Below are 11,021 nucleotides of genomic sequence, written 5' to 3'. Positions count from 1 at the left end.
ACCTTCCAATTATCAAAGACTACATCTTTGAAAAATATAATAAGATAATTTTTTGCCCTTAAAAATATCCATCAGGGTGACAATCACAAATATTAACAGTTATTACATTGAAACTCCATCCTTAAAGGAAAGGTTTGTGACAAATAACATGACAAAATTCTTGCTTTCAACCTCTCTCCAAATATATCAAGTAACTCAGTCTAGTTTTAAACAACAGGATAATGTGAGCAAAAGCTTTCTTCTTTCTTTATCCTTTTCTTTCTTGTAATTATCTTTCCATTTGTATGAATTACATTTCCATCTGGGAAGACATCCTTAAGAAATTCAAGATTCTTCACCTTTCCTCACGTCCTTCTAAAAACAGAACAATTTTTTCATGAAATAGTTAATCTGAAATGCACATTTCAAATTAACTCAAATAGGCAATACAATTCTCCATAAGAACATAGCACTCCTTTAAAGCACTTCAGTTCACATTACAACAACAATAATATTCAGTGCATGACAAAATGAAAAAGAACATGCATCTACCATCAACTTTTTTTAAAATCAGGCCTTGATGACTTTGATTTGAGCCAACCATGGATAATCATAAGTAAGTATATCTCTCCTCATTTATTTAAAGAAAAGGTGGTAAGAATAATGTGCTCTAATGACTTTTATGTAATACCACCTCTCTAACTAATCTGTGCTGCAATACATGTAGGGTAAAGTGGTCAGTACCAAGCTGATTTGAGAATAAAGGTTATGTGCTAAATTTTAATGTCCCTTTGCTGCTTAAATGTCACTTTGCTTCTAAAAATAAAAATGGTCTTCACACCCCACTCCCTATATCTGTAAAATATAGCTTAAAAAAAAAACATGCATCACCATGATCATGTATTCTTAATTCATGTGACCACCCAATCCAAATAAGCACTGACATTACAAGAATAAATTTTATGTTGAAAACGGGCATAGGGGATGAATTGAGAGATTCAAGCAAGGACAGGATGTTATCACTTAATTATTATTACTTATCAGAATACCTTGATTTCTTCAGCTGTCTCCGTTACTGTTGTGTCTTGTGAAGTTGATTGTTTATCACGATCATTCAGTAATTCATCATCCTCAGATGAGAACACATTAATTTGGTCCTTATCTCCTATTGTGAGTGCCTCACTGGACTAAAACCAAACAATGACAAAAAGGTGTAGCTACAACAGCAACAAAATTAGTTGAAAAACTTTGCCCTGAGGGGCTTTTCTGACGTTTTGCCAACTTCAAAAGCTACAATGGAGCTTTCCATCCCCCATCCCTTATTTGCAATGTTGTACCGCTGTTCCAGCTACCCGTGTAGAAAACAAAAATCACCCCAACTTTGAATTGAGGGAAGGGGTGTGGATTGTTTTGTTCTCCGAAGTTACCCTATGTTTCACGAGGACAGTGTCAACAATTTTGTCGCCCATTGTAGTGTAATTCAATTTAAAAAAAAAATCATTATCACTAGACGACTCAGTAAACTTCAAGCAGTCATTCTTTCTTCTTCTGGGCTGGAAGCACTAATCCTGAGTAATTTACAAATATGATAATTCATATACCCTATGAACAGATAACCAAGGATTAAAGCTGAAGTTGGCCCAGATCAGTAAGCTCATGACAGGGTTGTCACCAGGGGATGGGGGGCAGGGGATTTTCCCTGGTACTATGAGCATGACTGCCATGCGTACTTTCATAGGAAACAAAAGGAAAATAGACCCTAAGAAACTTCCTAGCTTTTTGAACAGTTCTCCACTGAGGGCATATGCCCAGTGACAAGAAATCTTAGTGACAGCTCCATCATGAGCTGATAAAGTGATGATTTCTCATTTCTTGCTTAGTTTGTTACACTCATGTAATTTCACCTTCATAAAAAAATGGGGAAAAACAGGCTGCTGGTCTGATTAACCAACTATTTAACTAACCTCAGCCTCTGGGCCAAAAAAATCATCCAGTTCTTTTTTATGCAGGTCTGTGTCATCCTCAAACATGATATCATCTAAGGATCCAGTACTCCGTCTATGCAGCAAGCTGATTGGTTCTTAAGCATGGTAATACAAGTAAAAGTAATCTTTCAGTCATTTTACACACTAATAGGTACAGGCAGCCGAGGGAAGCCCACAAAGAACAATTTTACTTCTACTACATAACATCCCATAATGTCAAGACAAGTTTGAACCTTAGACTTCTTAGTGGGCATTACTGTGAAAGTGATTAACGTCAGGAATGGGTTAGGGTGTGTCAGAGGGAAATGAGAGTAACAGCAACAAGAGCATCTGCAGTCATGGCATGATGTGAAATTTTCTTTGTGACATTTTTACAGTACATGTACAGTGGCAAAAATTGTCTGAACCTGCACATATCCCTTACAAAATCAAGCCCAAAACTCAAAGACGTTTTTTTGACAATGTTATTCAGTAGCTTAAAACAAATTATAATTTACAGTAAAGTTTGAAGAAACAAGAATTCTATTCAGGATTCTTCACAAACATTACCTTCTGTTTTGCCATGTTGAATGTAGTAGTTCATTTGTTCAAGGAACGCATCTTCATAGACTTGTTGTTTTTCTATAGAAGCCTGTCTCTCAAGCTGTTGTAGTTGGACTTCTTTTCTTTCTTTCTCTGTCTGAAGTTCCTCTAAAAAATTAAATTGTTTTCATAAGGTAAATCATCCCAGTATTAAGTCAGAAAGATACCTCTTAAAATTGATCATAATAATAATAATAATAATAATAATAACAATAATAATGAGAATATTTAAACAGGATAACCTATCAGTTCTAATAAAAAGAACTGTTATCATTATGTTTAAAAACTATCTGTTTACCCACCTTTTAGTAATTCTAGGTCATCCCTGAAAAAACAGCAGGACAGTAAAGATGTGTTAATGCATATAGATGATAAAATTTATTTCATGATTTAGCTAGCCAAAAAAGTATTATTATTTTATTTCTAACCCTGGTCCCAGGGGCGTTTCTCAGTTTTTCTCTATTGTGAGAATTAATGACCTGTGCTATGCGCTACACCATAAGTGGTCCACATTCTCTGAAAAAACCATTTATTTTCCATATTTTCCTATTTTCCCTTTCCATGTGCAGTGTTGTGTGCTGTAAATACAGAAATAAAAAAGTGGCCATGATACTTGATGGTCTCAAGAAAGGACTTCAAAGAATATTCTAAATGTACTTAGATGTAAAATACGTGGAGAAGTATGATAACCATGGTTGCAAGGTCCTAGTAAGTTTTCTCATGTCCACCATGAGCATTTTCAACAACAAATTTCATTCGACACGAGTAGCCACGTGACAGCTATCCAAACTTCTTTTGATGCAAGCTACACGACGAGAATTAGCTACAAAAAGCACTTCAACTACTTCAACTACTTCAACTCTTTCATTCTACACTATGTAAACATGATGTACTACTGTATAAGATTCACTTTAGGGGGAAAAAAAAGAAACAACTCACTCCCTGTTGTGTCTTAGCATGGAAAGTTTGCGTTCCTGGGCGGCTTTTCTTCTTTCCAAGTCCAGCAGCTCACAAACTTCTTCTAAGTCAACCATCAAGTTATCTAAAACCTCTATCTGGCCTCCAATGGCGTCTAAAATATAACAGCTAATTAGTTACAGAAGGTACAACTCTGTATTTACTAATGCCTAACCGGGGGAGCATAAGAGATTTGGGCACCACTACTTTCACTAATTTTAGGTTAGCTTTTTGGTTTTAGTGAGTGGTTCACCAAAATGAAAATTAGTTTTTCAGGCTTTCAATATCTGTTTCTGGTTTTGCTGTGCTGGGTCCTTTTGTGAAAGGTACAGGGCATCTATAAAGACCCAAACTGCTAGTTTGATGTTCTTTTCTTAAATATATGAGTCAGCCTCACAAATGTGACTCTAGATATTTTGAATTCTTTCGAACTTTGATCAAGTTAAGGTTAGTGAGGCTGACTTTACTAACTATTAAAATGAATAGAAACTTCAAATAGCTGCCATCCTTGGGTTGCAGGTCTCTTTAAGACAGTGGAAATTTAACTAGAATCATATTTGTGAATTTGCCGTTTTGGATGTTCAAGGCTCTCTAATTTTAGCTACCTTTTCTAAGCCTCTTGACAAATATCAACTTGAATATTCTCCACATAGTCGAAAAAAATTTTTTCTGTATGTGATGGTGAGAATTTTATTTGTTCACAAATCAACAGTCCATCTTTCAAGTGGTGATTATTACATCCTTAAATAATATTCTCATCACCTTACGCATTATTATTAGTATCAAGTATAAGATGTTGGTCACTAGAATGGCTACTCTAACCTATATCAGCCTTGGCTGTTTCAATGTTCTTTATAACTTCTGGCAAGAGACTCAGCTCATTGTGAAATACTGTCATGGAGGTATCAAGTTCAGTACATTTCTTGGAAAACTCTAAAATAACCTGGTCTGCATTCTAGAACAACAAAAACAAAAAAAGGACATTATATATTGAAAAGAGGGAAAAACAATGACCAGACATGGTAACTTAATGCACACCTAATACCCACTATTCAGCCTTACAATGTTTTCATGCCATTCTAGGAAATTGTTGGATTTTGTACCTGAAATGAACAATCAATTTCTGCTACATTTGTATTTAAGATGACACATATTAAAGAGTTAGAAATTGCCACCTCACACATGATTAAAAGAGCAATACACAAATAACTGTACATGGCAACAGACAAAATCAAATTTTGTGTCATAAGCGGAATTTATTCCACACAGAAACTTATACAGGACACATAGTACTGAATGTAAACTAATACACTGTTTTTTACTGAATTATATAATTTTATAAACCTGAGCTCTTGTCGCACATTCTCTGGATGTTGCATGAAGCTCAGCCCACTCCTTTTGATACCTACAGACACAATAAAGTGAACATTACTACATTTATATTGGGGGAAAATTAGAAGCGCTAAGCCATTGTTTTGCCCTCTTTAAGATTACCAGTACAGATTACTGACAAGAAATGTTGCAATGCACTGTGTTTGTCAACCCAAAAATAGACATCATGATAATAATAATAATAATAATAATAATAATAATAATAACAGCTCTGTTATTAACCCTCGGCAGTATTTGTAGCACTAATGCTAGTGGGGCCGAGCAAATGTCTGAAACAAATAATTCAAGTCAAACTTACCAGGGTTAAGAATCCATACTGGCCCGAGGCAAACCAGTTGACATGGGTATATGTTACCGGTCAAAATTAAATTTAGGTTAAAATTTTTTGACCTCAGTTGATTCTCAATAATTTTCCTTTAGTTTGTCTCCTAGCAGGGCTAACAACTTCTACACTCCCAGTTGATGACTCATAGAATCCAAATCAACCTTCAACTTCCACGTAAGTCTCGTTTAATTTTCAATTGTCTTTGTTTATAGGACATCATTAAACAGAGAAACCAGTGGCGTCACAAATTTCAGCTGTTTTCTCAGGCTAACAATGATACCTGGAATTTTGCTATTCTACATGATATTATATATAAGAATGTAGATCTATTAAGTGGGAATTCAATCAGTGTCATCCTTACTTGCTCAGGATTTCAGAGCCTGCCTCAAGATTACAACTAAAGCACTGATCACCACTGAAAAGAAATAACATTTAAGAAAAGTCAAGCCAAGTCTGGAACTGACTTGCCATTCTGAAAAGACAAAATATTGAAAACATACGTAATCCCAGAGGCTGGTTCCAGACCTAAACTCTAAAATCTACACTCAATTTTAAACCCAAAGAATTATAAGAAAAACCACACCTTTTGGCACTGCGACTACCTAGCTTATACAAAAGAGTAACCCCCTCCCCTTGGCCCAGTAACCCCCACCCACGGGTTCTGTCTTATGATTTACATTGGAATCATGCACACAGCTGCATTGATATTCTGACTTTGTATACACACCTTTCAATTATTTCATCTGTGATAAATGTTGTTTTCCTATCAGAATCAAAGAAAATAAGGTTTGATAAAGTCATTTAGAACAAATTAAGCTGACATTCTACCAAAAAAAAGAACCACGACCTACTCTTCTATTATTTTCTAATTCTTAACAAAACAGGGGTTGTTAAATATTTACTTTTTTTTAACTCACCGAACTATTTTCTTGTTGACAGCTTTAGCTTTGTCAGCAATTGACTTCCACCTGCATGGACAAAGAACAACGATGTCTTACGTTGTTGAAGATAATAAAACAAAACACCATTACACAGTGTATTAAGCTACTAGCTAAAGTTAAACTGCTGATGAACGACCACCTAAACATGGACTTGAAAGACTGAACACAGTTATTGAAAAAAATTTTCCTTACCCTTTGCTCAGATCATGTTGTACGGTCTGCAAGCGGTCTCTAAAATTATCGAACATAGCTGGGTTACGATAAATATCATGTATTTTTCCCTAATATATGTTAATTTTTCATCTTCTTCCTCGAAATCAGCAGTTACCGCTGACTGAATATGGCCCACAATGCAATGTGAGTCTCTTTCAAAGATGGCTGCCTGAGGGGCCATGCATTTGGACATGTAATTTGGCCAAAGTTTATGAAAACAATTAGCTTGAAGTGATTCTAAGTTTCGACGCGTGTGGGATCTGACGCTGGAAACAACCTTCGAAACTAAAATCTTTTGGAAGTTGTTCAACTGAACTGGCATGTTCATTTCCTGTTGGCCTTCAGCACTTTATTTCTCTTTAATTTAGAAGCAGAACGTTTACATTTTATTAAATTTTATATGGGCGTCGTCTTTGAAAGCAAAATACAAACGGCATGGCATATTCAAGCAGCGAGTCTTTAATAATGACTTTATTGGAACAAATCAGGACTTTGGAGAGCGAAAGAGACAAGGCGTTACAATTGGCCAACGAACTTCAGGCGAAGCAGAAAGGTGGCGAAAATTTCCTTGTAGCAGCTAGTAATGAGGACAGCTTAAGTGAAAACTCTAGCAATAACGAGGATGATGATTCTAAACTAGAGAAATTAAAAGAAGAAAATGAAGCGTTGAAAGGAACTGTGGAATCCATGACACAAACTCTGATATTCGATCTAGAAGAAATTCGACTTAATGAAGAACAAAGGAGGTTTAACTTGAAACAGCTTGCTTGTGAACAGAGTGATGATCAAGCAGGTGAATTGGAGGAAATGGATTCAGAAAGTTACAGGACCATGTTGGACATGTGCAAGAAGTACTATGGGAAGATGGTTTCAGAACTACAAGATGAAAGAAGCTCTCTACAGCATAAGATTGAAAAGCAGCAAGCTTTACTCTTAGAAAAAGACATGAAAATTGCTCAGCTAGAGATGAAGCTTCAGCAGAGTTCTAAAAAGTAGGGATAGTTGTAGCTTTATATAATAGGTTCATTGCAGTTGTGGATTAGGCCGTTTCCGTTTTAGTTGCCTCAAGCCTCTGTTTCAAAGCAAGGATAAGTGCGAAGCTATTTATATGAAAATGATTTTTTAGTATCCTGTAAATAAATCTCATTTTCATAAGAAAGGTTTCGCACTTAGCCTCATTTTAAAAGTGGGAGTTTTTGGAACTTAGAAATGGCTTGTTACCAGTAGCCACTTGTGGGACAGTTAAACCTGGTTCTCATATGCCGCCAATGCACCGGTACTGCCTTGGGATACTGTTCCAATATGAGAACAGAAGTGGCCAGCAACATTGGTCATCCCAGTCTTTACTGCCGGCATGCCTGCGAAGTTGACTCAAGTTCAACCTCACAGGCATGCCGGCGCTACAGCTCTGCGATGGCTCTTGTTGCTGGCGGCACACAATATGACTTGTCCAAAAAGTAGCCCAGGTGGTACTGGCAGCTACATCACAGATACGTTGGCGGCATATGAGAACCAGGCTTTAGGGACATGAGTTGAGAGGGGAAAAAACATCCCCTGATTTCTTGATTAATTTCTATCTCCTATCCCAGACTAAATTTCTCAAACACTTTGCAGCGGCACATACTTATAATGCTGATACATGGTAGTGGCCCACTTTTAGCGATTATTTTTTGTATGAACAATATTTTTATTTTGTAATATTTTGGTCTAAGTTGGAATAAGAAACCCCTTTTTAATCGCAAGTAAAGAAGAGACATTAACTTGAGGTAAACAATAGTATCACTCAATATTATTTTAATTTTTGGAATGGGACTTGTGACTTCAGTGGGGCTGAAGATGGTTTAGTCTGAAATCCTACTCAGTCCAGTGTTTTTAAAAAACTTCACCCCACCCCCACTGAAAACGACCAAGAGTACCCTCCCCACTGGGCTCCTGATGTAGATTCATCTCAACAGTCCAATATCCCATGAGGTGGCTGCTGGTGAGTGTGTTAGGGTCTCAAACATTCAAACCAAGAGTACCCTCCCCACTGGGCTCCTGATGTAGATTCATCTCAACAGTCCAATATCCCATGAGGTGGCTGCTGGTGAGTGTGTTAGGGTCTCAAACATTCAAGCACGTTTTTAATTCTTTTTTCAATTACCGGGTACAATGACAGGAACCTTTAATGTGTTACAGTCAAGGCAGATCAGATTCTCAATTAATTATTAATTGATTATTTGAAAAATTAATCAACATTAGTCTTTTCTATAACTAGTGTCAAATTCAAATCTGCATTCCTGTATGCCTAATGGACAGTGAATATTTTATGATAACGTCTTTATATTTGGTTAGATTAAAAATCTTTGAATGGATAAAATTGCTTCAAAGAAATTTACATCAAATTCTAGGAAACTGAGCTGGTAGAAATTTCATAACTACCTCATGTCTGAATTCACCGCTCATTACGCATACAGAATGCCAAGATTAATCTTAAGTCTATAACTACCAACAGATTCAACTTTTGAATGATAAATTCGTTACTGGCATCTTTGGGGTACACTTGACCTGTGAAGATTCCTGTGTACAAATGCCCTGACTCAAGGCTTGGGACTACAAAAAAACAGTGATTTATATGGAACTGGTCCACTGAGGCTAGACATTCATGAGGTACAAAAAGGGCCCACTGCAGAGCAAGAAACACAGCGAGTAAGATGGACTAACGGACAAAATAACTATTTTAAATGATGCTAGTCTTTTGTCTGTCTTGTCCCAGTGAGTCCCTTTCTCTCCAACGTGGGGGTTTTGTACTATTGGTATGTGAACATAGTTATTAGAGGAGACTGGTTATGAAAGACAACAAAATCCTTTGTTTTCTATTGGCAAATTGTGACGGAATGAATTAAAGGTATGTTTTCATTGGTCAATAAGATAAAAATGCTAGGAATGCTATTGACCTTTAAGCACCTTCAAGTCCAAAAAAACATACAACAAAGGCATCTAATGGGTTTCACAACCATTCCAATTTATTAACTACAGTGGAACCCTATTAATACGTACGGACACCAATGGGCCATTGGCCATATAAACAAGGGTTGTTTTTTACAAGGAAATGTATGGCAGTTTTGACAGGCAGCCAAAAAAAAGTGGCCGTAATAACAAGGTGACCGTATTACCGAGGTGGCCATAAGGTGGGGTTTCACTGTATGATGTGAATGACTAGCTGCAAAGGGCCTATTGGCCAGCCATCCTTGACCTTGTTAAATTGTGTGTATTCACTGCCTGGGGCAGGATGCAGAAAAGGTCTATTTGGGATGTTGGAGCAGTAAGTTTTAATTTTTGTTTTTTTTTAACAGGAATAACTATGTTTCATATGCAAAAAAGGGGAAGTTTTGACAACAAAAGTAAGGGGAAAACCTGACCTTATGTATGAAAAATGATTCCCTCTTTTTTGAAGAAAGATTATCACAATTTGTAATAGGTGTCTTCAATTGTAATGCAATATCATAAAAGGTGTTTTGCAACACTGTGACACATCTTAGCTACAAATTGTACACAAGTAAATCGTAATATTATGGAATGACATGAGCAACATGTGCTTGTACAGTTCTCAAGGAAAAACTGTGTATGTCCAGATCGGGCTTGACAGGGGAGATTAGCAGTATATTTTTATAGGTTATGTGTATCATAACAAGATGTAATTTTTCATGATTAATTTTTATCTTCAACTTTTATGTTTGGTGCAGTGGTTGTCAAAAAAGGTAGAGAATTAAAACAACTTGCTGCAGTTCGATGTGGTTAATATATTAAACCAATGTATTTAAATATATTAATTTATATATACTCCTCTCCCCTCCCCCTCCCCTATCATTGCCTGTTTTTTCCCTTGTCCCAACTTTCTCATCAAACTCGTACAGAATTAAGAAAGGCTTGCTACACAGGCGAGCTAGGAGTGAGGAGACACGGCTGTATTCACAGGCTATTTTCTTCCTCACACATTTCACTTGAAAGATTAAGAACAAAGAAGGAGTGCTGGTAGCCTGTGTATTTCTTTGTTTTTCAGCTAAAGCCAACATGGCAGTGCCTGTGATATGGCCATGAATCATTGGCTAATTCATTATTTTATGGTGTGTCACTCCACCTGGAGTCCACCTGAAGACTGAGTGAAGAATCTTTCTTGGGATGTGGCTTAACTAGAAAACAGTTGCTATGTAAGACCTTTTGAGTCCAGGAAGCAGCAATGTTCTTAACCTGATTATGCAACATGAAAATTATTGTTAAACCAGAAGAATAAGTTGAGGGGGAATAACATGTTTGTTTCCTAGATGAAAAATAAGGATATCGAATCAAATGATGCAATTTTTGCTCCCAGAGAAAACTGAGATAAGGTACAGTGTTAAAATAAGGCAATGAGTTAAGAAAAAGGAAACAACTACAAGAAGAAAATAGTCTGTCAACTGCAAAAAGTTAAAGAAAAGGTAAAAACAAGAAAAATGCCAAAAATGCTCTCGCTCCAGGGCACAAGAAAAACAGACACCATGGGCATGAGGTTGATTGATCTGCTGATCCCATTGGGGGATCCAGAGCGTGGAGAGGTGGGGTGGGGTGGGACACTCATCTAGTCCTTGTGATAAGGGGAGGGGACAGTGGGGAAAAATGAGCGGTTGA

At 36.7% G+C, this 11,021-nt stretch overlaps 2 protein-coding genes across 2 annotated transcripts; one reads left to right on the top strand and one right to left on the bottom strand.

Annotated features, from left to right (window-relative positions):
* Positions 1–324: 324 nt before the first annotated feature.
* Positions 325–6,470, bottom strand: LOC140925110 (dysbindin-like). The gene is made up of 12 exons (XM_073375064.1): positions 6,354–6,470; positions 6,138–6,188; positions 5,948–5,983; positions 5,582–5,635; positions 4,848–4,908; positions 4,326–4,458; positions 3,486–3,618; positions 2,849–2,871; positions 2,514–2,654; positions 1,944–2,059; positions 1,029–1,166; positions 325–354 (listed from the first exon to the last, which is right to left on the bottom strand). Exons 1-12 carry the CDS (start codon positions 6,407–6,409, stop codon positions 325–327), a joined length of 972 nt encoding a protein of 323 aa, XP_073231165.1. The 5' UTR covers positions 6,410–6,470.
* Positions 6,471–6,500: 30 nt separating this feature from the next.
* On the top strand, positions 6,501–7,758 carry LOC140927453 (uncharacterized). Its single transcript, XM_073377109.1, has one exon. It carries the CDS (start codon positions 6,810–6,812, stop codon positions 7,368–7,370), a length of 561 nt encoding a protein of 186 aa, XP_073233210.1. The 5' UTR covers positions 6,501–6,809; the 3' UTR covers positions 7,371–7,758.
* The last annotated feature ends 3,263 nt before the right edge of the window (positions 7,759–11,021 follow it).

This window comes from Porites lutea, chromosome 2, assembly GCF_958299795.1.
Source record: "Porites lutea chromosome 2, jaPorLute2.1, whole genome shotgun sequence".
NCBI classification, from domain to species: Eukaryota; Metazoa; Cnidaria; class Anthozoa; order Scleractinia; family Poritidae; genus Porites; species Porites lutea.
This window is presented reverse-complemented; position numbering and strand designations above follow the sequence as displayed.

What these genes read in the sequence shown, in the direction of transcription:
- LOC140925110 (XM_073375064.1), bottom strand. Translation starts at nt 6,409, where the DNA reads ATGTTCGATAATTTTAGAGACCGCTTGCAGACCGTACAACATGATCTG. An exon ending in GTCAACAAGAAAATAGTTCG is followed by an intron (nt 5,984 to 6,137) that starts GTGAGTTAAAAA and finishes TGATTCTGATAG; the next exon opens with GAAAACAACATTTATCACAG. An exon ending in GGCTCTGAAATCCTGAGCAA is followed by an intron (nt 4,909 to 5,581) that starts GTAAGGATGACA and finishes TTGTGTCTGTAG; the next exon opens with GTATCAAAAGGAGTGGGCTG.
- LOC140927453 (XM_073377109.1), top strand. Translation starts at nt 6,810, where the DNA reads ATGGCATATTCAAGCAGCGAGTCTTTAATAATGACTTTATTGGAACAA.